Below are 27645 nucleotides of genomic sequence, written 5' to 3'. Positions count from 1 at the left end.
TCGAAGGTGCATTTAGGGCTTCCTAAAAGTCCTTAAAATCCGCGAAAACCGGTCAAGCCCCTAAAAAGGCCTTAAATTAAAAAAAAAAAAGGGAGGACCTCTACCGCCAAAATTCTCCCTAAAAAATAAATTAATCTTTTATTTAAAAAAAAAATAGCGATCCGTCTGTTGTCCAAATCAGCCGGAAATTGTCAACGGAAGTCACCGTGTTGACAACTAGTCTCCATCTTGTCGATATTCCATTGTTTGTTTCCGTGAGTAGGCATTTCATTTCGTTTTAGTTCTTTCATCGATCCAACTTGTATCACGGGGAAGTGCATTTTTCAAGAAGCTTGGGTTGAAAGTAAGGAGTTTGGGAGCTGGGTTTGTCGAGATCCAAAAGATCGGCACATGTTTTACTGCCATCTGTGCAAGCAGAGTTACCAGCTTGAAAAGATGGGCGTCAAAGAGCTGGAGTTGGACTGGAAAAATAGGAGACAAACTGATTTGGCGAAGACTCTCTCATCTTCCGTTGGTATGAATCTGTTTCTAAAATATCAAGATAGTGAAGCATCAACTTCAGGCAGCGGTACTAGCAGTGCATGCGCACTAGGGATCGCAAAAAAAACGCTTACTTTCTTAACCGGTTTTAACCGAACAGCTGTAGCAAAAAAACGGGACCATAGTGGTGTTTACATAATTCACCCGCGGGACATCGCGTTGGGGTGCGGGGTTCTGCACGGAGTTTTTTTGTTGTTGCTCTTCCGGAGTGACGAGTTCACAGAGTTCCCCCAGTTATGCGAGTAGGGTTTTGATGTCTGCCAATAAAACAAGTTTACTCCCATACTTTGGAGCGTTTCCTCAATGCCATGTTTGATGTTTCTTTAACTGAATGTTCTTTTGAGTCCAACTTTACTCTAACAGCGAAACTTGAAAAAAGTGGAAATGATGTTGAAAAAATAGCGCAATGTGGAGAACCGGAACCGGAAGAAATGATTGGAAATTTTAACCGATTTCGAAAGTCCGATTACGGTTTTGGTTTCTAAAAAAGCCGAAAACTGGTTATCACCTGTTATTTTTACCCGGTTGCGATCCCTAATGCGCACCTACAGTTGTCCAGCCAGAAGTCAGGCTTTATGAACGTAGTTCAATACACAAAGACTGACTCGTTAAAGCCAGAGATCGTGTGGACTTTAAGTGATCTGCAGCCATTACAGTTACAAATCTTGTGAAAATAATTTGAAAGTGTTTGCAGTCATGTTCCCAGACAGTGATTATTGCTAGAAACTACCACTCTGGGGAAAGGAAGACTTCGTACCTGGCTACATTTGGCATCGCTGCCCACTTTTCATCTCTACTGCCTCAAAGCCAAAAAAGCCAGAATAGAGACTGACATATCAACGCTTATTGAGAAGGCTGACAGGCTGTGTGAGGAGGCAGAAGAAAAGAGGAATCTGAGGTTTATTACCGAGGTCAATGCAGTCAGAGGCAGAGCAAAGGACAAGAGAGCCACTTTGGCACCTCTGCAGCAACAAATAGAGGAGGCACAAGGAGCTAGAGTAGGGGTGCTGAAACGGACATCAGTAGAAGACATTTGTGTATATAGTTGCAATTGTAGTTAGAATCTGTTTTTCTGTATACTGTTATGTGAAGACATTGACAATGGTCATATCAATGAGAACTACCACAAGGGGCAACAGGTGATCACTGTCACAGGTACTGAGGTACTGGAACATTTGATGAACCAAGAACGGTTGATGGCACCATTGGGTGAGTCTTTTTTTCCTTATTCTTGATTTCCCACGATGGCTCTAAATTTTTCGTGTCGGCCCTAAATTTTTCGTGTCAGCCACTAAGAATGCCCCTAAAAAGCCCTTAAATTTTTTTGGTCAGACTGAGTATGAACCCTGTGTAAACATGAGATCCTGGAAAAACAGTGATTTTAATATCTGGTGTCTTAGTACAGTATCCATCATCAAAGGACCAAACTGATTTAGACAGTTTGTTTAACATTGACTCGGCGTTGTCATGATCAGAGTAGTCACGTCCGTATTCTCTAGTTTGGGTCTCGTGTTCTAATATGGTCATATTAGTTGTCGGAGGTGCGTCAGAAATAATGATGCAGTATGCATCTGCAGATTTGCGGATCTGTACGTTAGGGATTGGTGTGTCCTCCCAGTCAGTCATTTGAGTCAGTCGTTTCGCCATAGGTCCCAGCTGCCGGGCCTTGTGTCCTGGAGACAGAGCGAGTGAAATGTAGGGAACCGACTCTTCCTGCATTTTGAACCAGGTCATTTGATCTGGTGTAAGAGAGCAGGATGCCGCTACACCCTCTCTTGCTGCGTATATATAGGTGGATGTAATGTCCCAAGCATTACCTTGTATGTATGCAAGGTTTTCCATGTATAATAGATCGTGGTTGCGGTTGTAATATAGTGTGCAATGGTATGGATCTAGTGAAGCCAGGTAAGCCCTAAGAGTGTTTAACCAGGGCTTCCACAACAGAAATTGATGTATGAGACCAGGTTTGTCGATTCAGTCCAAAAGTTTAGTACACTTGCTCAAGTGGGTCGTTTAACATATGGGGGAAGAAGCGGGTGCGGGTGTGTGTGTATACCCCTCTAAAGTTTCCAAAAAACTAGACAGCCATGCATTACCACCAGAAGAGAGTCGAGGCAAGCGAGCAAGACAATCAACATCTTTAAGATCAAACTGCTTGAATATTGGACCCGGAGCCTCTATCATAGACATCATTGTTAAGCAAAGCAAATTTATTTGTATAGCGCATTTCATACACGAGATAATGTGGTTGACATGATTAAAGGCATTGGAAAAAAAAAGACATAAAACATTTAAAACAGATAAAAACAAAAATGACAAACAATAAAAAAGACAATTAAAACCCCATACATATTTAGGGTCAACAATCCAGAGCAATGGTGAGTGTGGTAAGGAAGTGAAGGAACGGGTCCAAGCAGGTTGGAACAGCTAGCGGAAGGTGTCTGGTGTATTATGTGAGTCTCTGATAGGATGAAGGGCAATGTTTACAAAACAGTGGTGAGGCCGGCGGCCATGATGTACGGATTAGAGACGGTGGCACTAAAGAAACAACAAGAAGCAGAACTGGAGGTAGCAAAAATGAAGATGTTGAGGTTCTCGCTCGGAGTGAGCCGGTTGGATAGAATTAGAAATGAGCTCATTAGAGGGACAGCCAAAGTTGGATGTTGTGGAGATAAGATTCGAGAGAGCAGAATTCGATGGTTTGGACATGTTCAGAGGTGAGAGAGTGAGTATATTGGTGGAAGGGTGTTGAGGATGGAGCTGGCAGGCAAAACAGCGAGAGGAAGACCAAAAATAAGGTTTATGGATGTGGTGAGGGAAGACATGAGGGCAGTTGGGGTTAGAGAGGAAGATGCAAAAGATAGGTGAAGATGGATAAAGATGACACGCTGTGGCGACCTCATCGGGACAAGCTGAAAGGAAAAGAAGACAGTGCAAGTAATATCAAAAAGTCGATATATTTTGAAAAGCCTGAGGGGGGGGGAGTTTTCAACCTTGCAGCGTTTTGTTTGCTTTTTATATAAAATAATATAATATCCATCCATTTTCTTAACTGCTTATCCTCACAAGGGTTGCAGGGAGTGTTGGAGCCAATCCCAGCTGTCAATGGGCAGGAGGCGGGGTACACCCTGAAATGATTGCTAGTCAATCGCGGGACACATAGAGACAGACAACAGTCGCATTCACAATCACACCTTGGGGCAATGTTGAGTGTCCAATTAATATTGCGTGTTTTGGGGATGTGGGAGGAAACTGGAGTGCCTGGAGGAAACCCACGCTGGCACGGGGAGAACCTGCAAACTCCACACAAGCAGGTCTGGGATTGAACCCGGGACCTCAGAACTGTGAGGCCAATGGTTTACCAACTGCGCCACGTGCTGCCATGTGTTTGACGTGCCTCCTTCCTCATTTTTGCAGTCCTCCACTCGTGTCCACATATCAAAAACACCCTTTTTCACTTACTTTACCTTCGTTCGACTTACCATGACCATTTTTCTTCAACGTTGGGATCGCCGTCACCCTCATTAAATCCGCAGTGCGCCTTTCTCTGTTCACTTCAAGTTCCATGAGCCCTTAACTCATCTGTCTCTTACACCTTTCATCGTCTTTTACATTTATATTATATTTACATAGTCTGTCAATTTCCTGTAACGTCATCGTCAGTTTCTCCCAATCGCGAATTTTACCCAAATTGTGCTTTTGCCATTATTTCAATCCGCGCTTCCTTTCTTTGTCCTGTTTATTTTTGTCAACATTAGCCATCATTTGCAGCTCAATTTAAATGTACATTTCACGTTTAGTCTGATTATATTCAGCACATTATGATCAAATTCACCATACATGATTATTTAATTTAGTGGTCACTCTTCTTCGACTAAACCCAACCGAATTCCTATTGCACAACAAATTAGCCTATACTATTCAGTTTTTTCTCAAACCGACGGCAAACCCTCTATTTTTAAGGGATCCCATCCCCCTTAGGTCTAACAAATAAACCACACAGTGCAATTCTAGGTCTACAATATATGTCAGCTACGATATACAACTTCTCTTTATCTCTTATTCTCTCCATCTTTTCTCTTTTTCTCTTATTCTCAATAACTCATATGAGGCATGAACAGTCTAATACCAATGATTTCTCAAATTTAGGCAGTTCAATATGCAGAATTTGACAGTAAATGGGCTTCTTCCTCCCTTTTGAATTTGGTCGCGACCTGGAGAAGTCAGAAGGACAGACGACCACCTTTGACTTGTATAACACTCCTGTTTTTCTCATATGTCTCTCTTTCTCATATTTCGACGACCAACATTCGTCTACCTCCCTCGATTTACCGTCGGGGTCACCAAATTGTAGGGATTTGTGAGTTTGGACCTTACGTGTGTTCAGGAGTCGAGGAAGATATGACCAATGATTAGAAAAAGTTAACAGCAGATGGATTTTTTTGCAAAGGAATTTGCAATACAGACATCCAGGTCTTATCTAGGTATCTGCCGCACACGAGACATGTCTTCCGGCAGGATAGGCAAAGAAGAAGACAAAAGCCGCCTGGTAACACAAGGTTTTTATATGTATGAGTTCATGGTAAAAGGGGCTGCCCCCCCCCACACACACACAGTCTGGTCCTAGGCCAGAATGGTACCTTTCCGCTCCTTATCTGGTGTCGTTTGTCTCCACGGCAGCGCCTGGGAGAGAAGAATGCCACCAGCTGGTTTTCTGCGTACTACAATCAAGGACAACCACCGGCTCGACAACACATCCTTGTCTGATTAGCAAATGGACAACACTTTATCTGTTGATTAAATGTATAAGGTCATATTTAAGCAAATAATGAAAATGCAATAAAAGTAAAATAGTCTTCAATTTGTTTTCTGGACCTGGAGAAGGCATTCGACCATGTCCCCCAGGGAGTCTTGTGGGGGTTTCTTTCGGAGTGTGGGGTACCAAACCCCATGATACGGGCTTTTTGGTGCCTGTACGACCGCTGTCAGAGTTTGGTCTGCATTTGCCGGCAATAAGTCGAACTCGTTTCCGGTAAGAGTTTGGCTGACTAACCAATTTTATTCATAACTTTTATGGACATATTTTCTCAGCGTAGCCGAGGCATTGCGTTTGTCCGGTTTGGTGGCCTCAGCATCGCATCTCTGCTCTTTGCAGATGATATGTTGGCTTAATCACGACATGATCTCCAACTCTCTTTGGAGTGGTTCACAGCCTAGTGTGAAGCAGCTGAGATGAGAATCAGTACCTCCAAATCTGAGGCCCAGGTCCTCAATCGGAAAAAGGTGACATGCCCTCTCTGTGTCGGAGATGAGATTCTGCCCCAAGTGGAGGAGTTCAAGTATCTTAGTCTTGTTCACGGGTAAGGGAAGAATGGAGCGGGTGATTGGCAGACAGATCGGTGCAGCATCTGCAGTGATGCGAACTTTGTATCGGTCCATTGTGGTAAAGAGGGAGCGAAGTCAAAAGGCGCAGCTTGCAATTTTACCAGTCGCTCTACATTCCTACTCTCACCTATGTGCATGAACTGTGTCTTGTGACCGAAAGAACATGATCCCGGATTCAAGCGGCCGAAATGAGTTTCCTCCCCGAGGTGACTGGACTCTCCCTCAGAGGTAGGGTGAGAAGTTGAACTTTTTGGTGGAAGGGGTGTGGCTCGTAACATCTGGCATAAAAATGGCACAGCATTTAATAAAAAGAACATTATGCCAACAGTGAAGCATGTTGGTGGCAATGTAATGATCTGGGACTGATTTTTCTGATTCCGGATCATGACAACTTGCTGTAATTGATGGAACAATCAATTATGCTGTGTACCAGAAAATCCTGAAGGAGCTCTCTGGCCATTAGTTCTAGCCCTCAAACTCAAGCAGCCTTGGATCATGCAACAGGACAACGATCTGAAACACCCAACAAAATTAAGGTTTTGCAGTGGTAAAGTCAAAGTCCGCATTTAAATCCAATTCAAATTCTGTGGTGTGACGTTAAGTTCAAGCAATTTATGCTGGAAAACTCTCTTAAATTTAAACTGTTCTGCAAAGAAGAATGGGACAAAATTCCTCGAGAGGGATATGAAAGAATCATGACCAATTTTCGCAAGTGTTTGATTTCAGTTTTTGCTGCCAAGCGTGGCACAACCTGCTATTTGCTTCAAGGGGTAATTCCCTTTTCACAGAGGTTCAGAAAGGTTTGGATTTTTTTGGGTGCCTTAATAAATTGAATTCTCATTTGAAAACTGCAATTTGTATTTCCCTGAGTTGTTTCTGAGTGATATTAAAGTTGCCCTGATGATTTGAAAAGCTTTGGTGATAGGCAAAAAAAAATAATACTTTTTCACAACACTAATTGTATTTGGCCTATTATACAGTGGGTTTAGAAAGAAGTCAGAACCTCTTGAATTTTTTTGCAGCCATTTGCTAAAATAATTTAAGTTAATTTTTTTTCATGTTCCTCATTAATGTACTCAGCAACCTATATTGACAGAAAAAAAAAACCCGGAATTGTAGACTGATACTAATGGCCAACTCGAAATCTGCTAATAATTGGTATTTTTTTGGTGATTGGCTGATCGGATTTAATTTTGTAATTGGTCGATTTGATTGGCTCCGCAAAATTTATCCAAAATTATTTTTATTATATTGCACTACGTCAGACTGCAATAAAGTCTTGTATTGCGATATCACCGCATCCCATTTTTTACGATCATTGGGCTTTATCTGGGCAACTCAAATTAGACCAGATGCACTTGTTACCATGGTGATGACAACGTGAGTGGATTGTGCTGACTGTATTACTAGAAGAAAATGGGGGACGGACGGACATGTTGGTGGTCACCTGTGATCAGGATAGGGGAAGACGTTCATGAAAGGCCTGCTTGAGACATGTTCATGTACTTTTAATACAAGACTGCTTGCAAGCAGGCAACAAAACGTTACTTAGCCGAGCAAGCTAGTGCTAGTACTTGGGGTAGTGTGTAAACATGCTGCCATTCTGTCCAACACATGATCTTACCAGAGCAGCGAATTCTGAACTTTTTTTTTTTTTTTGGGAGCCAAGACACAATTTACAATTGGAAAATCTCACTGGCTACCAACAAACAAAATATCTCACAGAAACTCTATAAATGACAACACGAGTGGATCACCCCGACTGTATTGTAAGAAGGGGGGGGGGGGGGAAGAAACGTGTTGGTGGTCACCGGTCACCAAACTTGTGGTATCTCTTGTGGTTGTGCGGTTGTCTTTTTTTTTTTTTTTTTTTTTTTTTTTTTTTTTTTTTTTTTTTGAATGACCAATGATGAAATAGATTGACCAAGTCAGAAAGATCTACCCACTACAAAAATGCAAAACATAATTATTTTAAAGTATATTGAGGATTTAAGTTTGTAAATGTAAGTTTGTTTGCCTTGTATAACTGCATAAGCCAATATTACATGACATAATGAACTATAAACAGAAACGTGTTGGTGGTCACCTGTCACCAAACTTGTGGTATCTCTTGTGGTTGTGCGGTTGTCTTTTTTTTTTTTTTTTTTTTTTTTTTTTTTTTTGAATGACCAATGATGAAATAGATTGACCAAGTCAGAAAGATCTACCCACTACAAAAATGCAAAACATAATTATTTTAAAGTATATTGAGGATTTAAGTTTGTAAATGTAAGTTTGTTTGCCTTGTATAACTGCATAAGCCAATATTACATGACATAATGAACTATAAACATTTTTGTAACTATCTGAGTTCACTTTGATGATCACTAAACGCCATACGAATAAATGCACACCTGGCCTGTGTCACTCACCTCAGTGGATTCGTCCAACCGCAGTGAGAAACACTCAGAAGCTCTGATGTCCTTCCACACATCAGCCATGGCTTCACAGCGCCGTATAACTGTACTCCTTTACAGCGTGGTGGCTTTCGCTGTTACACTATATTGTATGAAAAGTGACTGCTGTGCGGCCGATTGGGATTTTAGTTTGTTCACTTTTCACATTCTCAGCTTGCTCTTCGGCGGAATGTCGGCATCGTATTTTCCATAAACAGTTCGTAAATGCTGCTACACATTTCACCCAACTGGCAGATGGGGCAAATGCACTTCAAAAATGACATTGTGAAAAATAAGTCTGCCTCCCATTCTGTATGAAAGTGATACATTTTTGTCTTATTTACTCAAGCATCCATACTCATGTTTAATAAGATTTCTTAAGCTAGGGCTTAAAATAGGGGGGAACTCACTGACTAGCGTGTTTTCCTGTAGTAAGTGTCGTTGATTGCACAAGCGCGGTGAGCTAAAGGTCATAAAAATACGGCTGTCTTTTTTTTTTTTTTTGACATGCAGTCGCGATCGAACCAAACTGCCTCGCGATCGACACATTCAGCACACCTCCAGTAAATGAAACATTGCTCTTTCTCTGATCAAATCAGTGATCGGTTATCTTTTTGTTTATTTTTTTGTGATGAGCCCAAATAATCCTGATCGTGTGAAGCCTACAAAATTTTTCAGTTTTTGAAGATTTATTAAAAAAACAAAAATCCCCCTGAAATATCACACAGCCCAAAGTGTTTAGTATATAAGCACCCTTTTGAGCAAATCAGAATCAGCTTGATTGGCCAAGTGTGTAAAAAGACAAGACAAGTTATTCTCTGGCAGTCGATGCGGCCCTGGTATGACATTCAGAACAAAGAACAACAAAGCAACAAGAACAAAAACCAAGAGACATACAGCCATGAATGTTTTTGGAAATGTCACATGTTTTTCCACACCTGGATTTGTGGATGCTAATCCGCTAATCCCCCGAGCAGATCATCTTCAGTTCAGTCAAATTGGTTGGGTAACATTGGTGGAAGGCCATTTTCAGGTCCCTTCAGAGATGCTCAATTGGCTGGGCCATTCAAGTCACGCAGTTATGAAGCCACTTCATTTCAGCTGTATGCTTCGCTTTGTCTCGTTGGAAGGTGATCCTTCGGCCAACTCCAAGATTCTGAGCACTGTGGAAAAGGTTTTTGTCAAGGGTATCCCTGTACTTGGCCACATTCATCTTGCCTTTCATTCCAACCAGTCCTGTCCCTGTCCCTGCAGCCAAAATACACCTCCACAGCATAATGCTTCCACCACCATGCTTAAGTGTTGTGACTGCATTGGAGAGTCGATTAACAGTGCCCGTTTTTCACCACACATACCGCTTAGAATTAAGGTGAAAATGTTCTGTCTTGTTCACATCAGATACTTCTTTTTCTTTCGCCACAGCATGTCATCTTTTTCCGTCTAAGCCAAGCTCCTGCATCTTCTTCTTAACACCCACTGCGGTCAGGTTTTCCCTCACAACATTCATCAACCTTCTCTTTGGTCTTCCTCTCACTCTTTTGCCTGGCAGCTCCATCCTCAGCACCCTTCCACCAATATACTCACTCTCTCGCCAATGGACATGTCCAAACCATCGAAATCTGCTCTCTCAAACCTTGGGTCCAAAACATCAAACATTGGCTGTCCCTCTCATGAGCTCATTTGTAATCGTATCCAACCTGCTCACACCAAGCGAGAACCTCAACATCTTCATTTCTGCCACCTCCAGTTCAGCTTCCTGTTGTTTCTTCAGTGCCACCGTCTCTAATCCGTACATCACGGCCTCACCACTGTTTTGTAAACTTTGCCCTTCATCCTAGCAGATACTCTTCTGTCACATAAAACATCAGACACCTTCCATCAACTGTTCCAACCCGCTTGGACCCGTTTCTTCACTTCCTTACCACACTCTCCATTGCTCTGTATTGTTGACCCCAATATTTGAAGCCATCCACCCTCGCTATCTCTTCCCCCTGTAGCTTCACTCTTCCTCCTCTGCCCCTCTCATTCACCCACATATATTCTGTTTTACTTCGGCTAATCTTTAATCCTCTCCTTTCCAGTGCGTACCTCCATCTTTCTATAATTGTTCATCCGCCTGTTCCCTGCTTTCACTGTAGATCACAATATCATCTGCAAACATCATGGTCCAAAGGGATTCCAGTTTAACTTTGTCTGTCAGCCTATCCATTACGACTGTAAACAGGAAGGGGCTCAACGCGGAACCCTGATGAAGTCTCACATCCACCTTAAATTCTTCTGACACACCAACGACATATCTCACTGCAGTTCTGCTGCCCTCATGCATGTGCTGTACTATTCTAACATATTTCTCCGCCACACCAGACTTGAGCATGCAGTCCCACAGTTCCTCTCTTGTGCATGCGCATGCAGTCCCACAGTTACTCTCTTGGTAGTCTATCATACACTTTCTCTAGGTCTACAAAGATACAATGTAGCTCCTTCTGACCTTCTCTGTACTTTTCCATGAGCACCCTCAAGGCAAATAGTGCATCTGTGGTACGCTATCTAGGCATGAAACCATACTGTTGCGCGCAGATATTTACTTCTGTCCTGAGTCGAGCCTCCATTACTGTTTCCCATAACTTCATTGTGTTGCCCATCATCTTTATTCCTCTTTAGTTTTGACAGTTCTGAACATCGCATTTGTTCTTAAAAATGGGAACCAGCACACTTTTCCACCATTCTTCTGACATCTTCTCTCCCGCTAGTATTCTATTGAATAAGTTGATCAAAAACTCCACAGCCACCTCACCAAATTGCTTCCATACCTCCACTGGTATGTCATCGGGACCAACTGTCTTTCCATTTTTCATTCTGTTCATTGCCATTCTAACTTCCCACCTTAGTCATCAATGCCACTTCCCTGTCATTCACGCTTGCCTCTTCTTCTCTACTTTCTCTACCATTTTCTTCATTCATTAACTTCTCAAAGTACTCTTTCCATGTACTTAGCACACTGGGTTACACTGGCACCAGTCAACATATTTCCATCACTATTTTTAATCATCTTAACTTGCTGCGCATCCTTCCCATCTCTATCCATCTGTCTGGCCAACCTGTAGAAACTCCTTTTCTCATTCTTTCGTATCCAACCTGGAGTACATGTAGTCATATACCTCTTGTTTAGCCTTTGCCACCTCTACCTTTGTCCTACGATGCATCTCAATGTATTCCTTATGCCTCTTCTCTGTCCTCTCTGTGTCCCACTTCTTCGCTAATCTCTTTTTGGATGACTTTCTGTATTTTGGGGCTCCACCACTGAGTCTCCTTCTCCCCTTTCCTACCAGAAGACACATTACTCTCCTGCCTGCCTCTCTGAATAACTTGGCAGTCGTATTCCAGTCTTCTGGGAGCTCTTGCTGTCCATCTTGAGCCCGTCTCACCTCTTTCAAGAAGGCCACACAAAATTCTTCTTTTCTCAACTTCCACCACCTAATTCTCTGCTCTACCTTTGTCTTCTTCTTCTTCCTACCCGCTACCAAAGTCATCCTATACACCACCGCTCTTGTAGGTCACTCATTGTTCCTCTCATCTGGAAATAAGTGGTGTATAAGTGTATAAGTCCACCACCATCTGCCCCTCAAAGTTCCTTTGCTCAATGCCATACTTATCCATCACCTCTTCATCACCCCTGTTTCCTTTGCCAACATGTCTATTGAAATCTGCACCAATCACAATTCTATCTCTGTCTGGGATGCTCAGGACTACTTCGTCTAGTTCCTTCCAGAATTTCTCTTTCAACTTGAGATCACATTCTACCTGTGGGGCGTAGCCGCTAAACATATTATACACAATACCCTCAATTTCAAATTTCAGCCTCATCACTCGATCTGGTACCCTTCACCTCCAAGACATTCTCAGGCAGCTCTTCATTTTTATTAACCCCTACTCATTTCTCTTCCCATTGATACCATGATAAAATAATTTAAACCCTGCACCTAAACTTCTAGCCTTACTCACTTTGCACTTGCTCTCTTGGATGCACAATATATAAACCTTTCTCTGAGTCATCATGTCAACTACCTCCAGAGTGTTTCCTGTCATAGTCCCAACATTCAAAGTCCCGAGACACAGCTGTACAGTTTGTGCATTCCTCTTCTTCTTCCGACTAAGCCGCTTTCCTCTTTTTTTGTCTTCGACGTACATTATCTGAATTTCTACCTATGCCTTGTAGATTAACATTTGCGGGAGTGGGTGTAGGAAGCCCGGGCCATGACCTAACCGTTTTGGAATTTGTATTATGAATGCTCATATATGTTTGTCACAGTTTTACGCCAGATTCCCTTCCTGACGCAACCCTCTGCATTTATCCAGGCTCTGGACCGGCCGACAGGTAGCTCAATGATGTGCTGCCCAACGGGCTGCAGATAATCAAAAAGAAAAAGCAATCTGATAAAGTCAGCACATAAGATACACAATTCACATACTACCTCATCTATGTTAAAGTTAAGGTCAAATGAAAGCAATCACAATAAACAGTCAGCACATAAGGTACACAAAGCACATACTACCTGTGTTAAAAATATAAAGGATATGGCGATTTAAATGTTACGTGGATGGAGGGGATTCAAACCACAATGGCCCTCACTCTAGTAGTTGAAGGTTGAGTCCACGATTGATGTTTGATCCTCGTTGTATACTCTACGTAAGTAATGTTGTTAGCGCGCTAGGTTAACTTGGGCTGAGCAGCTTCAACGCGAACAATACGGCACCAATTTGGGAGCCAAGATGTACTAAGGTAAGACTTGTTAAATTTCCTAAGACCTCACAGCCCTTGTCGTACAAGTTATGAAGTTACTCATGTTCGATGTTTCTTCAACATCCACGAATTGATCACAAACGTGTCTCGTTGTTAGCAAGCTATGCTAAGGAATAGTAGGCCGGTAAGCAAGTTTAAGTTGGCGTTTCCACTCGCCGAACTTCTTATTGGTACTCACTATCCTCGTTGTATACGATATGTAGGGTTTGCAGGACGTGTAAATAACTAGCGTTTGATGTTTTCCTCCTCAGTAAATATTAGAAAAAGACGCTTTTGTTGTTAAATGCAGCCCTATGGGGGCACAGGCCAGTCCAATCTGTAGACCGTTCCCAAGCCCGGATAAATGCAGAGGGTTGCGTCAGGAAGGGCATCCGGTGTAAAAACTGTCAAACAACTAAGAGCGTTCATCTAAAGAATAACCTGCTAACCTGCAGGGCGTCGGTGGAAATTCAGCTACTGTGGGTCGAGGACAAAGAAGTGCAGGAAACTGTATTCGTCGTCGTCAGAAGAAGAGAATGACAGGAAAAGCTCAGGAGTTGGTTGGCATGATGATTTAGACAAAGGTTGATATATCGTGCATCTCGAAGTTTAGAAGCAGGGTTTAAATTATTCTACCACAGAGTAGATGGGAAGAGATATGGAATAGGGATTATTTTAAAGGAAGAGCTGGCTAAGAATGTCTTGGACGTGAAAAGAGTATCAGATCGAGTGATGTGACTGAAATTTGAAATTGAGGGTGTTATGTATAATGTGATTAGCGGCTATGCCCCACAAGTAGGATGTGACCAAGAGTTGAAAGAGAAATCCTGGAAGGAACTAAATGAAGTAGTTCTGAGCATCCCAAACAGAGAGTGAATTGTGATTGATTGATTGATTGATTATAATGGACGTGTTTGTGAAGGAAACTGGTGCGATGAAGAAGTTATGGGGAAGTACGGCATCCAGGAAAGGAACTTTGAGGGACAGATGGTGGTGGACTTTGTAAAAACGATGGAAATGGCTACAGTGAACACTTATTTCCAGAAAAGGCAGAGAGTGATTTACAAGAGTGGAGGTAGAAGCACACAGGTGGATTATATTTTGCGTAGACGATGTAATCTGAAGGAGGTTCCTGACTGTAAAGTAGAGGTAGGGGAGACTATAGCTCGACAGCATAGGATGGTGGTGTGTAGGATGATTCTGGTGGTGGGTAGGAAGTTTAAAAAGACAAAGGTAGAGCAGAGAACCATGTGGTGGAAGCTGAGAAAGGAAGAATGTTGTGTGGCCTTTCAGAAAGAGTTAAAACAGGCTCTTGATGGACAGGAGAAGCTCCCGGAAGACTGGACTACTACAGCCAAGGTGATCAGAGAGACAAGCAAGAGAGTACTTGGTGTGTCTTCTGGGCGGAAAGGAGAAAAGGGGACTTGGTGGTGGAGCCCCAAAATACAGGATGTCATCCAAGAAAAGAGATTAGTGAAGAAGAAGTGGGACACTGACAGGACTGAGGAGAGGCATAAAGAATACATTGAGATGCGACGTAGGGCAAAGGTTAAACAAGAGGCATATGACGACATGTACACCAGGTTGGACACGAAAGAAGGTGAAAGGGATCTCTCCAGGTTGGCCAGACAGAGGGAAAGATATGAGAAGGATGTGCAGCAGGTAACACTTTGAGAAGTTGATGAATGAAGAAAATGAGAGAGAAGAGTAGAAGAGGCAAGGGTGAAGGACCAGGAAGTGACAATGATTAGTCAAAGGGAAGTTAGAAAGGCACTACAAGGATGAAAAATCGAAAGGCAGTTGGTTCTTATGACATACCGTTTGTATAAAAGCAATTTGGAGAGATGGCTGTGGAGTTTTTAATCAATTTATTCAACCAGAATACTAGCGGGTTAAAAGATGCCTGAAGAATGGAGGAAAAGTGAAGTAATTGCCATTTTTAAGAACAAAGCTGTTGTTCAGAGCTGTGGGGATTATAGAGGAATAAAGTTGAGTTAGAGGAGAAGATGCAGGAGATCGGGTAAGATGGAAAATGACGCTGTGGCAACCCCTAACGGAACAAACCGAACGGAAAAGAAGAAGTAGACACTTGTTGTTAATGGGCTCAGCTTGGCTAACGTAGGCCGAGCAGCTTTGACGCGAATGATACAGCTCCAATTTGGGTACTAAGGTTGCACAGATGGTGGTTTCAGTCCACTGAAGTCGTCATCAGGAGCGTCCCGCGTCGAGTATTCACAACATTCAGTCCAAAATCAACAGGATTTATTAAATTACGATCGGGCTGGTCAGAGCCTTCCTTTTAAACTGCTACTAGCTTGGAGACTGGAAGCAAATCTCCTGTTCACATCAGACTGGAGTATGTTATTACTTTCTTGGCGTCCTTCAGGTTTATTTATTTTTTTGCAAACTGCAGGTTTTCATGAATCATCAGAATCCTCTTTATTGATAAAGTATGTGATGACAACACAAAGAATTTGTATCCGGTAGTTGGAGCTATCCTAATACAATGTATATTTTCGGTGCGAAAAACAACAGAGCAGATTGACAGGGAAATTTTTTATTTTTAATTTTTTAAAATAAAAACTGTCATGCAAAGATTTGTAAAGAATGCAGTCTTCTGGGTTTCAAGAATTTCAAGACTTTAAGACGTGTATGCAGTTTAAAAAGAATAGTGTAGTATGCAGTATAAACTGACAAGTTGTGCGATAGTCCATCGTATATAATACTGATTGGGACACCAGGGTGTGATAACAACAAATCGAGGTAGAAAACTGGCGTCATGTTGTCGTGGAATTCCAAGTTAGCTGTTCAAGAATTTAATAACTTAATTGCAAGAGGGAAGAATCTTTTGGGATGGGTACACAACCTTGGGGTGCCACGGTGCTGATGGTTAGTGTGGTGTCCCTCAGCCTCACCTGCTGTGTCTTGCCTGTCCACTTTCAGATGCAGGTGAGAAGCTGAGCTGGAGATGTGTGGAGGAGAGGAGTGCGGGGATGATGGTGTTGAACGCAGAGTTTAAGTCCATGTGCAGGTTTCTCGCGTAGTTTACCATGCTGTTGAGGTGTTCAAATATGAAGTGCAGACACATGTTGACTGTATCATCTCCAGACCTGTTAGCTAGTAGGCAAACTGCATTGGGTCCAGCTGAAGACCTGTGATACCCTTGAGGTAGTGCAGCACTAGGCATTCAATGGATTTCATGAACACAAATGTCTAGTCATTTAGACCTGAGAGTGTTGGTTTATTGGGGACGCGGATTATGGTGGCGCGCTTGAAGCAGGTTGGTACTTCACACAGTTCTAGAGACCTGTTGAATATCTTTGTGGTGACTGGAGCAAGTTGGTTTGCACAGACTTTGAGGCAGGATGGGGACACAACGTCCGTTATCTTTTGTTGTTTGCACTGGAGCGGTTTCCGTTAGGCTAGTCTGGATCAGAATTTCGTCATAGACTTGCTGAACTCCCACAACCAAGTTTCTGCCTTCACGACCACAAAAGCTGTGTCCTGCTTGGCTGGCCAGTACTCAGCAGCTGCCTCCAAGTTCTACAGGCAAAAAAGCCCCAAAAGGGCGCCTTCTTTAGCTTGACAGCGTCGCTCACTGCTTGTGGGTTTGACGATTGCAGCCATGACAAGCACCGACTTCCTTATAACCACAGCTCCAGTTCTCTTCTTCAACAGTAAAGGCACGGAACATCGTCTACTCATACTCATTATCCCGTCTACCCTGGAATGTGGGCGAGGGCATCCGGGAGTTAAAGCTCCTTCTGACAGGAGACTTTGCCAGACATTCCAAACAGACCCTCAAATACATTTGGGTCTGCCACGTCAGAATGGCATCTTCCCCTCCCATCTGAGCCAACTCACCACCAGGTGATGATCATTTTACAGCTCCTCCCCTCACGCTATCAGTGTGTCCAAGAAGGTGGCCGCAAGTCAGACGACACAACCACTGAGTTGATCATTGCGCTGCGGCCTAGGATGTCTTTGTGCAAAGTGCACGTGTACACCCTTATTCGTGATCATGGTGTTCGTTATGTGCAATCCACGACAAGCACAGAAGTCAAATAACAGAACATCGTATGGGTTTTGGTTGGAGGGGGTGCACCATTCCACCCAATCACGCCCCTCTAGGTCTCACAGGCATTCCCCGCGTGAGATGAAGTCCCCCAGCGGAATGAGGGAGTCCCCAGAAGTAGTGTTCTCTCGTCCATAGGCGTAAACCCCAACGTACAGGCACTAAGTCGGGGGGCATTAAGTATGTCCACATCTGGTATGCATCTCTGTCTGTGGGGAACTCAGTGGTACTTGAGCTTAAGATGTGTGTGGAGGTGAGCCTGACTATCCTGTATTAAGTCAGAACTTCTTCACCTCATACACCAGCTCGGGCGCTTCGAGAGCTGGGAATAGGACTGCCAGGGTCCCCACCTTTGACTGCCACCGAGCTCACTACGTGCCCGACCCCCTTGAACCCACCCACAGGTGATGAACTCATGGGAAGGGGGAGCCTCATTTGGCTTGTTGGGCTGTGCCCACTTGGGCTCCGTAGTTGCAGCCACAGGCGCTTGCTTTCAAACCCAACCTCTCGGCCTGGCTCCCGAGATTTTACTCCAGCAGTTGTTTTTTGTGTGTATTTTCAAATACATTTAAATTGTGTTTAAAAAAGGTTTTAATAAGTTTAAAATGTGTTCAACGTGTGGAAGTGTAAAACAAATTTTTTTTGTTGTCTTAATGTATGGAATGAAAACCCAACAATAAACTGGTTACTTTGTATTTCTACATGACAGGAAAGTGAAGGGATGTACTCTCGATGTCCACCCAACAGAGAAAGCCATTGTGGTCCAATATGAGGTCGAGGCAATGATACTTGGAGAGCAGGGGGATGCCATGGTTGGCGGTCGCAAAGAGTGTCAGAAAATGTAGGAAATGTTTTTGTACTATGATTGTATTATATTTGGATTGTGCCTATATCTTTAAATGTATACATCTCAAGGCTAAAAAGACTATGCAATGATTGAGGTTTTTATTTTACACTAACTAGGCATTCAATATGTTTCTCTACCCTACAGCATTCGTCTGAAAAGCCTGAGTTCCAACACTGACACATCATCATTGGCTCGGAAAGTGGTGGAAGAATGTCATTTGATTCATCCCTCAAAACTTAATGAGGTTGAACAACTGCTGTTCTACCTTCAAAACCGCAGACAGACAAATGGTAATGAAGAAATTACGAAATGTACAGTTGAAGTTTCCATGACAAGGACTCTAAATGGTTCTAAATTACTTGATGATTTGCATTGTCTTTTTTACCTTGTTGTTCACAGATGACCAAGGAAAAAAACGTACCTCTCCTCGAGATTTTGCACCATATACACCTGTTGAGGTAAAAACTAAAATCAATTACAATACTGACACAGTTTGAGTGTAAACACTGATCTTCATTGATGGGAAGTGATTTAGTACAAATGTACAAGTAGATTTTTAAGGTATATGTACTTAGATATGTGGATTAACTAGTTGGTGCCCCTGTGTTGAAAGAAGAAAAACCCACAGTGGTCTTGAAAATAACAAGGGATGTCCAAATCAACTTTTTCAGTTCAGATCCGATATTTTAGCCTTGAATTTTATCTGATACTGATCTGTCTGATTCGATATCAGAAATAATCATCCGTCCATCCATCAACCCACCCACCCATCTTTTTAGCTGCTTATCCTCAAATGGGTCGTGAGAGTGCTGGAACCTATCCCAGCTGTCAACGGGCAGGAGGCAGGGTACACCCTGAACTGGTTGCCAGCCAATTGCAGGTCACATGGAGACAGACAACAGCCACACTCACAATCACACCTAAGGGCAATTTAGGGTGTCCAATTAATGCATGTGTTTGGGATGTGGGAGGAAACTGTAGTCTCTGGAGAAAACCCACGGAAGCAGGGGGAGAATATGCAAACTCCACACAGGCGGGGCTGGGATTGAACCTGGGTCCTCAGAACCGAGAGGGCAATGCTTAACAGTGAAACCACTGTGCTACCCTCTTAACAGTGATGAAAGTCCTCCGGATGTTCCCGGAATTCCGGATTTTTTACATTTTCATGAAAATTGCTCCGGAAAAATTGAGGAAAAATTGCCTAAAATTAATCCGGATATTATTTGAGAACATTGAATGAACATGCGTTTGAGTTTGTTGTTTTGCTTTGACAAACGTAGCCATGTTGAGGCACTAACACTAGTAACAGTAACGCCCCTCCCCTCGCATCGTCGCTTATTTTGTGTGGTCTTGACATTAATTTACGTGTTTATTTCATAAACGTTGTTAACCAAATGACCCGTACTGAGCATGTACGGCGGATGTACGAAAGCTCTGGTTCAGAACTCCTTCACATAACTGTGAACGCATTTAAATCAAAAGTCATCAACGTCATGAGCTATGTCAAAGGAAATTGAGTTACACCAGGGGTGCTCATTGTGTCGATCGCGAGGCAGTGTGACGGCGTAAAAAAACAAAACAAAACACAACAACATTAGACTATCATCCACTTGATTCAGGTGTGGCCAATACGTCAAGTGCATGCACATAAATGCGCGTTCTAGCAAGCCGGCCTCCAATTTACGGCAGTCCCGTGGTGCACGACACCCCCCCCCCCCAACAACAATACGTCACGATTGCCGACAGGAATGTTTCTTTACAATGTATCGCTCGCTTGTTGCCACTAACGCCGATTATGTTGAGCTAAACTTTCAGCATTTTCAAAAGACTGTGAGTATAGACCGTTCGTGTTTATTCCTTGAAAGGCCAGTGCATTTGACTTTTCTTCAGAAAGTTTGACAGATCAAGAATTTTTATTGCTGAAAAATTTTAAATACTGTTTATCATGTTCCACTAATATCAGTTGAAATTAGAAATGATCATTTTTCAAATTGTGTGTGTGTGGTGTGTGTGTGTGTGTGTGTGTGTGTGTGTGTGTGTGTATATATATATATATATATATATTATATATATATATATATATATATATATATATTTGTTTGTTTTTTTTTAAAGGCAACTGATTGTACTATTAGTATTACTAGATCTATATCTAAGATAGTGAGCAATGTGGTCGAGTGTATCAGTACAACGCTACGTAAAAAGTTTGAGACTTAAACGTTAAAAATAATTACAACAGAACAACTTCTTTAACATGTTTTGCTGTACGGTGTAGAAATTCTAGGCAATATTTTTGTGTATATTCTATATCTATACTATAATATGTATAATGTGGGGAAAAGGACAATTTTAGATGTCTTTTTACTGAACAGTTCACTTAATTCATTTGTCTTGAGATCAGATGGCATATTTTAATGACAAATGTGATTGTGTGCCATCCAGTGATCGGGGAATGGGGGGCAAAAAAATCTGGGCTTGGGGAACTTCTGCCCAATTTTTTTTTTGGTCAGGACTTAGAAATTGTACTTTCAATTTTTGTCTAAATTTTGTTAACAGATATTGCCAGAATGCACCACAGCCATCAATTTTTTTTCCCAGATCCCCCTAGTGCTTGCATTTGTATTTTCAGGAATTTTCACAAAAGTCCACTTTCATCTCTAGCTTAAACTTGGTGTATAAAAATGAATAGGGGAGCTGGATGAAGAAAGACGAGAAAAACCTACCACTGTCATATGGGATTTGAGGAGTATTTTACTGCTTTACCGTAACTGATGAACATTTGGAAGTGTGCTTGAGGCTGGCTGTCAATAGCTTCTGAACACACGTCAGAATGTTGTCTTATATGGATTTTTGCATCTCCCGCCATGAAAATCGTCTCGAGGCATTTGTGTTGGAGAAGAACCAACGGGGGTCGAGTGTTTATACCTATTGTACCGACGAAAAATTGTTTTTTTCATCGTTTTAACCAAAATGCAGCTTTGTTGACTTGCTGGATTTTGCTTGAACACTCGGGTGGATGGATTCACTCTTTACACTTTTCCAAAACACCCAGTTCGTCGTGAAAAATGGATTTCAAAGGTGCAAAGGACCAGAGCTTTGTGGGTTCTAAATAACAGCAAAAAAATAATGAAAAAATAATAGTTGTGGGGGACTAATTAGTCTTCCTTTTTATAGCATATGTTATGTGTGAATTTAGAATAAATCCCCATGATCGAACCGGCAACATATAACAAAGCACTTGTATTGTGTTTAAGACAATTAAATCACGCACAATACAATACAGCACAAAATAAAATACAAGTACAAAGACAGTTTAGTAGCGTGTAACACGAGGTAACTAGATGCATAGTCACCAAACTCTAACAACGTCTCTGAAAGTAGCAATAATAAAAAGCTCCGTCCGCGTCTGACCATGTAATCCTTCTCTCAGATTGTAACATAAGATCCGCGTCATATCGGTAGTGTCGGTGTACTTCTCCGATTGCAGCAGGATGAATAAAAAGGTCCGTCTGTGTCCGACGACGTAATCCATCTCTCAGAACATAAAAAAGATCCGTGTCATATTCTTAGTGTCCGTGTACTTGTCCGATTGCAGCAGGATGAATAAAAATCTCCACCTGCGTCTGACGACATAATCCATCTCTCAGAACATAAAAAAAAGATCCGCGTCATATCGCCAGTTGTCGCCGTTTCACCCAACGCAGAGGTAGGTTGGGCCGGGAGGCTGCCTGGCCCATGCTGTCACACTGCTGGTTTGGAGGAGAAAGGAGCCACCCCCCCCCCACCCCCCACCCCCCCGGCCACCGGTGTTTGGGCACCCCTGAAGTAGTTCCTTCGCCCAGCATGGGTCCTCCTGAGTAACACACACACACACACACACACAACACACACACACACACACACACACACACACACCCCCGGGGAAATTGAGCAATTATAGGTCTGTCATTTTGGCTATTTCATCGGGTTACTCGTCCGTCTGTCGGGGAGTCTGTTGTTAGTTAGAAGTGACAGCTACTTTTCTTTGACAGTTTTGTATCCGCTTTGTCCATATTTGATGCAGACTGCCCCTTGTCCTCTGACTGATTTCCTTTATGTCAAAGACCCACTTATGAGAGCACGTTTTGTTAAGTTGGCAGCGCTGGGTCGAAAGCAGAAAAGGAATGTGGAGATATTCTTGAGTGATGTCCATCCATCCATTATCTACCACTTTTCTGGGTTGGGTTGCGGGGTGGAAGTACCTTCAGCAGGGGATACCCAGACTTCTCTTACCCAAGCCACTTCTTCCAGCTCTTCCGGAGGGATCCCAAGGCGTTCCAAAGCCAGCCGAGAGACATAGTCTCTCCAGCGTGTCCTGAGTCGTCCTCGGGGTCTCTTACTGGTGGGACATGCCCGGAACACCTCACCAGGGAGGCATCCGAATCAGATACCCCAGCCACCTCATCTGGCTCCTCTCAATGCGGAGGAGTAGCGACTTGACACTGAGCCCTTCCCGGATCCCGGACACCCTCAAACTCATTTCGGCTGCTTGTATCCGAGATCTTTTTCTTTCGGTCATGACCCACAGCTCATGCCCATAGGTGAGGTTATAAACGTAGATTGACTGGTAAATTGAGAGTTTCGACTTTTCTTCGTCTTCACCACAACGGACTGATACAAAGTCCGCATTACTGCAGACGATGCACCGATGAGTCTGTCAATCTCCTGCTCCATTCTTCCCTCACTCGTGAACAAGACCCCAAGATACTTGAACTCCTCCACTTGGGGAAGCATCTCATCCCCGACCTGGAGAGGGCACGCCACTCTTTTCTGACTGAGGACCATAGTCTCGGATTTGGAGGTGCTTATTCTCATCCCAGCTGCTTCACACTCTGCTGTGAATTGCTCCAGTGAGAGCTAAAGATCACGGCTTGATGAAGCCAACAGAATCACATCATCTGCAAAGAGCAGGCATGGATTGCCACTGAAGCCAGATTCTGCTTGGCCAGCCGATACCTATCAGCTGCCTCGGGAGTCCCACAGGCCAGAAATGCCCGATAGGACTCCTTCTTCAGCTTGACAGCATCTCTCACTATTGGTGTCCACCAACGTGTTTGTGGGTTGTTGCCACGACAGGGACCGACCACCTTACGGCCACAGCTCCAGTCGGCCGCCTCAGCAATGGAGGCTCGGAACATCGTCCACTCGGATTCAATGTCCCCCACCTCCTGTGGGACCTGAGAAAAGTTTTTTTCGGAGGTGAGAGTTGAAATTCCTTCTGACAGCACCCTTCTACCAATATACTCACTCTCTCGCCTCTAGAGATGTCCAAACCATCAAAGTCTGCTCTCTTGAGCCTTGTCTCCAATACATCCAACTTTGGCTGTCCCTCTAATTAGCTCATTTCTAATCCTATACAACCTGCTCACTCCGAGCGAGAACCTCAACATCTTCATTTTCTCTCTTCTCACCTCTTGCCTGGGGAACTGCAAGATTACATCAGAAAACCAAACATAAAGTATGTAAAAAAATTAAAAAAAAAATCAGAATATCGAAAAATGAACTGAATAAAAGTGCATGTGCAAAGTGCAAAAGTGCAATTGCATGTATTCTCCACAGTGAATAAACCCAAAATATACTTTCACACAAGTCCTCTTATTTGTTGCATTAAGTAGGTAATTTAGTAGTAATTTATTTTGAAAATAGATTGTTCCTGTCACAAGGAGGCTACTCAGCAAAAATAAAAATTTTACAGATTTATTTATTCTTCCTCTGATGCTCGAAAATTTGAATACACACTCTTTTGGCTTAACGACAGGAGACATTAACTTCAGCCCATTCAAATGTCTCCTGTTGCAATCTTTACATATTATTGTAATTATATGACTGTACATTTAAGGGCCAATGAGGATCAACACCCACATTTTCTTAGGGACTTGCTATGTACGGATAGGTGAGACACAATTTACACTTTATTTTTATGGGTTAAGCAACAGTCCTTGGCAACACGAGTGAGGCTTTTCTCTGTTGCTCCGAGAGGATAGTGTGCGTCCTTTGGCATGAGGCCTTCCCTTACTAATTCTTCTCTAGTGCCTCTAACAGCCATTTTCCCAGTTGTAAGTAGTCAGCACTTTCTGAGACGTATTGTCAAGAATTGCTGTACTATGATACAAGGTCTAGTTCCTTTTAAAATAGTGTCTCATTGTCCATTTTGTTTGGCAGAGTAGGAAATATAAACCCACTGTGACTAGAGCGCCTTGTTAAAGTAATCGGCCCCCTTGAACATTTCAAACTTTCGCCACATTTCAGGCTTCAAACATAAAGATATAAAATTACAATTTTTTGTCAAGAATCAACAAGTGGGACAGAGTCATGAAGTGGAAAGAATTTTATTGGGTGTTATCAACTTTTTTTAACAAATAAAAACCTGAAAAGTGCGGCTGGCAATTTTATTTGGCCCCCTTGCAATAATACTTTGTAGCGCCACCTTTTGCTGCAATTACAGCTGCAAGTCGCTTGGGGTATGTCTATCAGTTTAGCACATCGAGAGATGGAAATTCTTGCCCATTCTTCCTTGCAAAACAGCTCGGGCTCAGAGTGATCATGGGCCTCTTGGCTGTATCTCTGATCAGTTTTCTCCTTGTTCAAGGTGAAGGTTTTGAGGGATGGCCAGGTCTTGGTAGATTTGCAGTGGTCTGATACTCCTTCCATTCCAATATGATTGCTTGCACAGTGCTCCTTGAGAGGTTTAAAGCTTGGGAAATCTTTTTGTATCAAAATCCGGCTTTAAACTTCTCCACAACAGTATCTTGGACCTGCCTGGTGTGTTCCTTGGTCTTCATGATGCTCTCTTTACTTTAAACAGAACCTGGAGACCATCATAGAGCAGGTGCATTCATACGGAGACTCTATTACACACAGATACTATTTATCATCATTAGTCAACATTGGATCATTCAGATATCCTCACTGAACTTCTGGAGTGAGTTTGCTGCACTGAAACTGAAGGGGCCGAATAATATTGCACGCCCCACTTTTAGTTTTTTTATTTATTAAAAAAGTATAAAATAATCCAATATATTCCGTTCCACTTCACGATCGTGTCCCACTTGTTGATTCTTGACAAAGAAAAATGAAAATGTTATGTCTATGTTTGAAGCGTGAAATCTAGCGAAAGGATGAAAAGTTCAAGGGCCCGAATACTTTCACAAGGCACTGTACATGTCCCTTTTAACTTTGACAGTATGAGACATGGAAAGTAGTACTTCAAATGGTCCACACCACTTAGGTTCAGTCCTTTTGGCTGTATGCAGCTTAACCAAAACACACAAACGTCATTCAAGAGCTGGGACCTCTTGCTCTGCTGCACTGTCTGCTTATCTTTGGATCTCACAAATTACATTTACTTCTCTTTCACTCTTTGTTTTTTCCTTTCATTTTGTCACTTTCGGGGTTGCCATAGCACGTCATCTTTTTCCATGTATGTCCATCTAATTGTTGCTCACCTGCTCCCTGCTTTCACTGCAGATGACAATGTCATCTGCAAACATCGTGGTTCAAGGGGATTCCAGTCTAACCTCATCTGTCAGCCTATCCATTACACCAACAAACTGGAAGGTGCTCAAAGCTGTTCTGCTGCTCTGATACATCTGTACTATTTGAATATATTTCTCTGCCACATCAGACTTACACATGCAGTACCACAGTTCCTCCCTTGGTACTTGGTCATAGGCTTTCTCTAGATCCATAAAGACACAATGTAGCTTCTTCTGATCTACTCTACTTTTCCACTATCATTATCAAGGCAAATAACGCATCTGTGATGCTCTTTTTATGCATGAAATCATACTGTTGGTCACAGTACTTACTTCTGTCCTGAGTCTGGTCTCAATGGTTCTTTCCCATAACTTATTTGTTTCTATTCCTCTGTAGTTCCCACAGCTCTGTAAATCACCTTTGTTCTTAAAAATGGGAACTAGCACACTTTTCCTCCATTTTTCAGGCATTTTCTTGCCCGCTAGTGTTCTATCGAAAAAGTTAGTCAAAAATTCCACAGCCACCTCTCCAAATTGCTTCCATACCTCCACAGGTATGTCATTGGGACCAACTGCCTTTCCATTTTTCATCCTCTTCAGTGGCTTTCTAACTTCCCCCCTGACTAATCATTGCCACTTCCTGGTCTATTACATTTGCCTCTTCTACACTTCCTTCTCTCATTTTCTTCATTCATCAACTTCTCAAAGTACAGTAATCCCTCATTTTTCATGGTTAATTGGTACCAGAACCACCCACAAAAAGTGAAAAACCATGAAGTAGTGGAGGATCTTTATGTAGGTACCAGAATGTTTAAAATATGTATATTTGAGACAAAAATAGATTTAGTTAAATCTTTAATTATGAAACCATATACAGTGAAGAAAATAACTATTTGAACTCCTTGCTATCTTGCAAATTCTCCCACTTAGAAATCATGGAGGGTTCTGAAATGATCATCGTAGGTGCATGTCCACTGTGAGAGAGATAATTTAAAGAAAAATTCAGAAATCACAATGTGATTTATTTGGGTGATACAGCTATAAATAAGTGTTTGAACACCTTTAGAAAAGCAATTTTAAGATTTGCTACAGTAGCCTTTGTTTGCAATTACTGAGGTCAAACGTTTCCTGTTGTTCACCAGGTTTGCAGACTCTCCTGGAGGGATTTTGGCCCACTCCTCCACACAGATCTTCTTCAGATCAGACAGATTTCTGGGCTGTCGCTGAGAAACAGAGTTTCAGCTCCCTCCAAAGATTTTCTATTGGGTTTAGGTCTGGAGACTGGGTAGCCCACACCAGAACCTTGATATGCTTCTTACGGAGGCACTCCTTGGTTTTCCTGGCTGTGTGCTTCGGGTCATTGTCATGCTGAAAGACTATATATATATATGCGCGGCGGCATGGTGGGTCAGCTGGTAAAGCATTGGCCTCACAGTTCCAAGGTCTCGGGTTCAATCACGGACCTGCCTGTGTGGAGTTTGCATGTTCCCCCCATGCCTGCATGGGTTTACTCCGGGCACTCCGGTTTCCTCCCACATTCCAAAAACGTGCAACATTAATTGTACACTCTAAATTGCCCCTAGGTGTGATCGTGAGTGTGGTTGTTTGTCTCTATGTGCCCTGCGATTGGCTGCCAACCATTTCAGGGTGTATGCTGCCTCCTGCCCTTTGACAGTTGGGATAGGCTCCAGCACTCCCTTCGACCCTTGTAAGGATGAGCGGCAAAGAAAATGGATGGATGGATAAAATGCACACACACAGTACTGAGTCAAACAAGTAGCAGTCAGAGGGCCCTTTTCTGGACACATGTATGACAAAAACAAGGTGGGTGTTTTTTTTGTAACTAAAATTGACACTTTTATATCAAGTCCATGTTGGAGAGTCACTTTATGGACATTTCATTCACAAATAAGTGAAATATTGATGATAGAACTAGCATTATTAGGATTTCCTTACACAGGATGCTGCATAAAAGTGGTTTATAAAAAAAAAACACCAATTGTTTTTGTTTTTCTTAACAATACAACAGCTCCCCCATGACTGGTAACATGTTTTGTAAGGACCTCAGC

At 42.6% G+C, this 27645-nt stretch overlaps 1 protein-coding gene across 7 annotated transcripts in view; it reads left to right on the top strand.

The window, feature by feature from the left end:
* kifap3a (kinesin-associated protein 3a) overlaps window positions 1–27645 on the top strand; it is a 206669-nt gene that overhangs the window by 16416 nt on the left and 162608 nt on the right. For all 7 annotated transcript variants that reach the window (XR_009795737.1, XR_009795738.1, XR_009795739.1 and 4 more), the window contains exons 2-4: window positions 17925–18056; window positions 18207–18352; window positions 18462–18520. Coding sequence is in view for 4 of the 7 variants with exons in the window: in XM_061825097.1 (XP_061681081.1) it covers window positions 17925–18056; window positions 18207–18352; window positions 18462–18520 (337 nt within the window). In the remaining 3 variants the exon portion in view is untranslated. The remainder of the gene's footprint in view (window positions 1–17924; window positions 18057–18206; window positions 18353–18461; window positions 18521–27645) is intronic.

Source organism: Syngnathoides biaculeatus, chromosome 7, assembly GCF_019802595.1.
Source record: "Syngnathoides biaculeatus isolate LvHL_M chromosome 7, ASM1980259v1, whole genome shotgun sequence".
In the NCBI taxonomy this organism is placed as follows: domain Eukaryota; kingdom Metazoa; phylum Chordata; class Actinopteri; order Syngnathiformes; family Syngnathidae; genus Syngnathoides; species Syngnathoides biaculeatus.
This window is presented reverse-complemented; position numbering and strand designations above follow the sequence as displayed.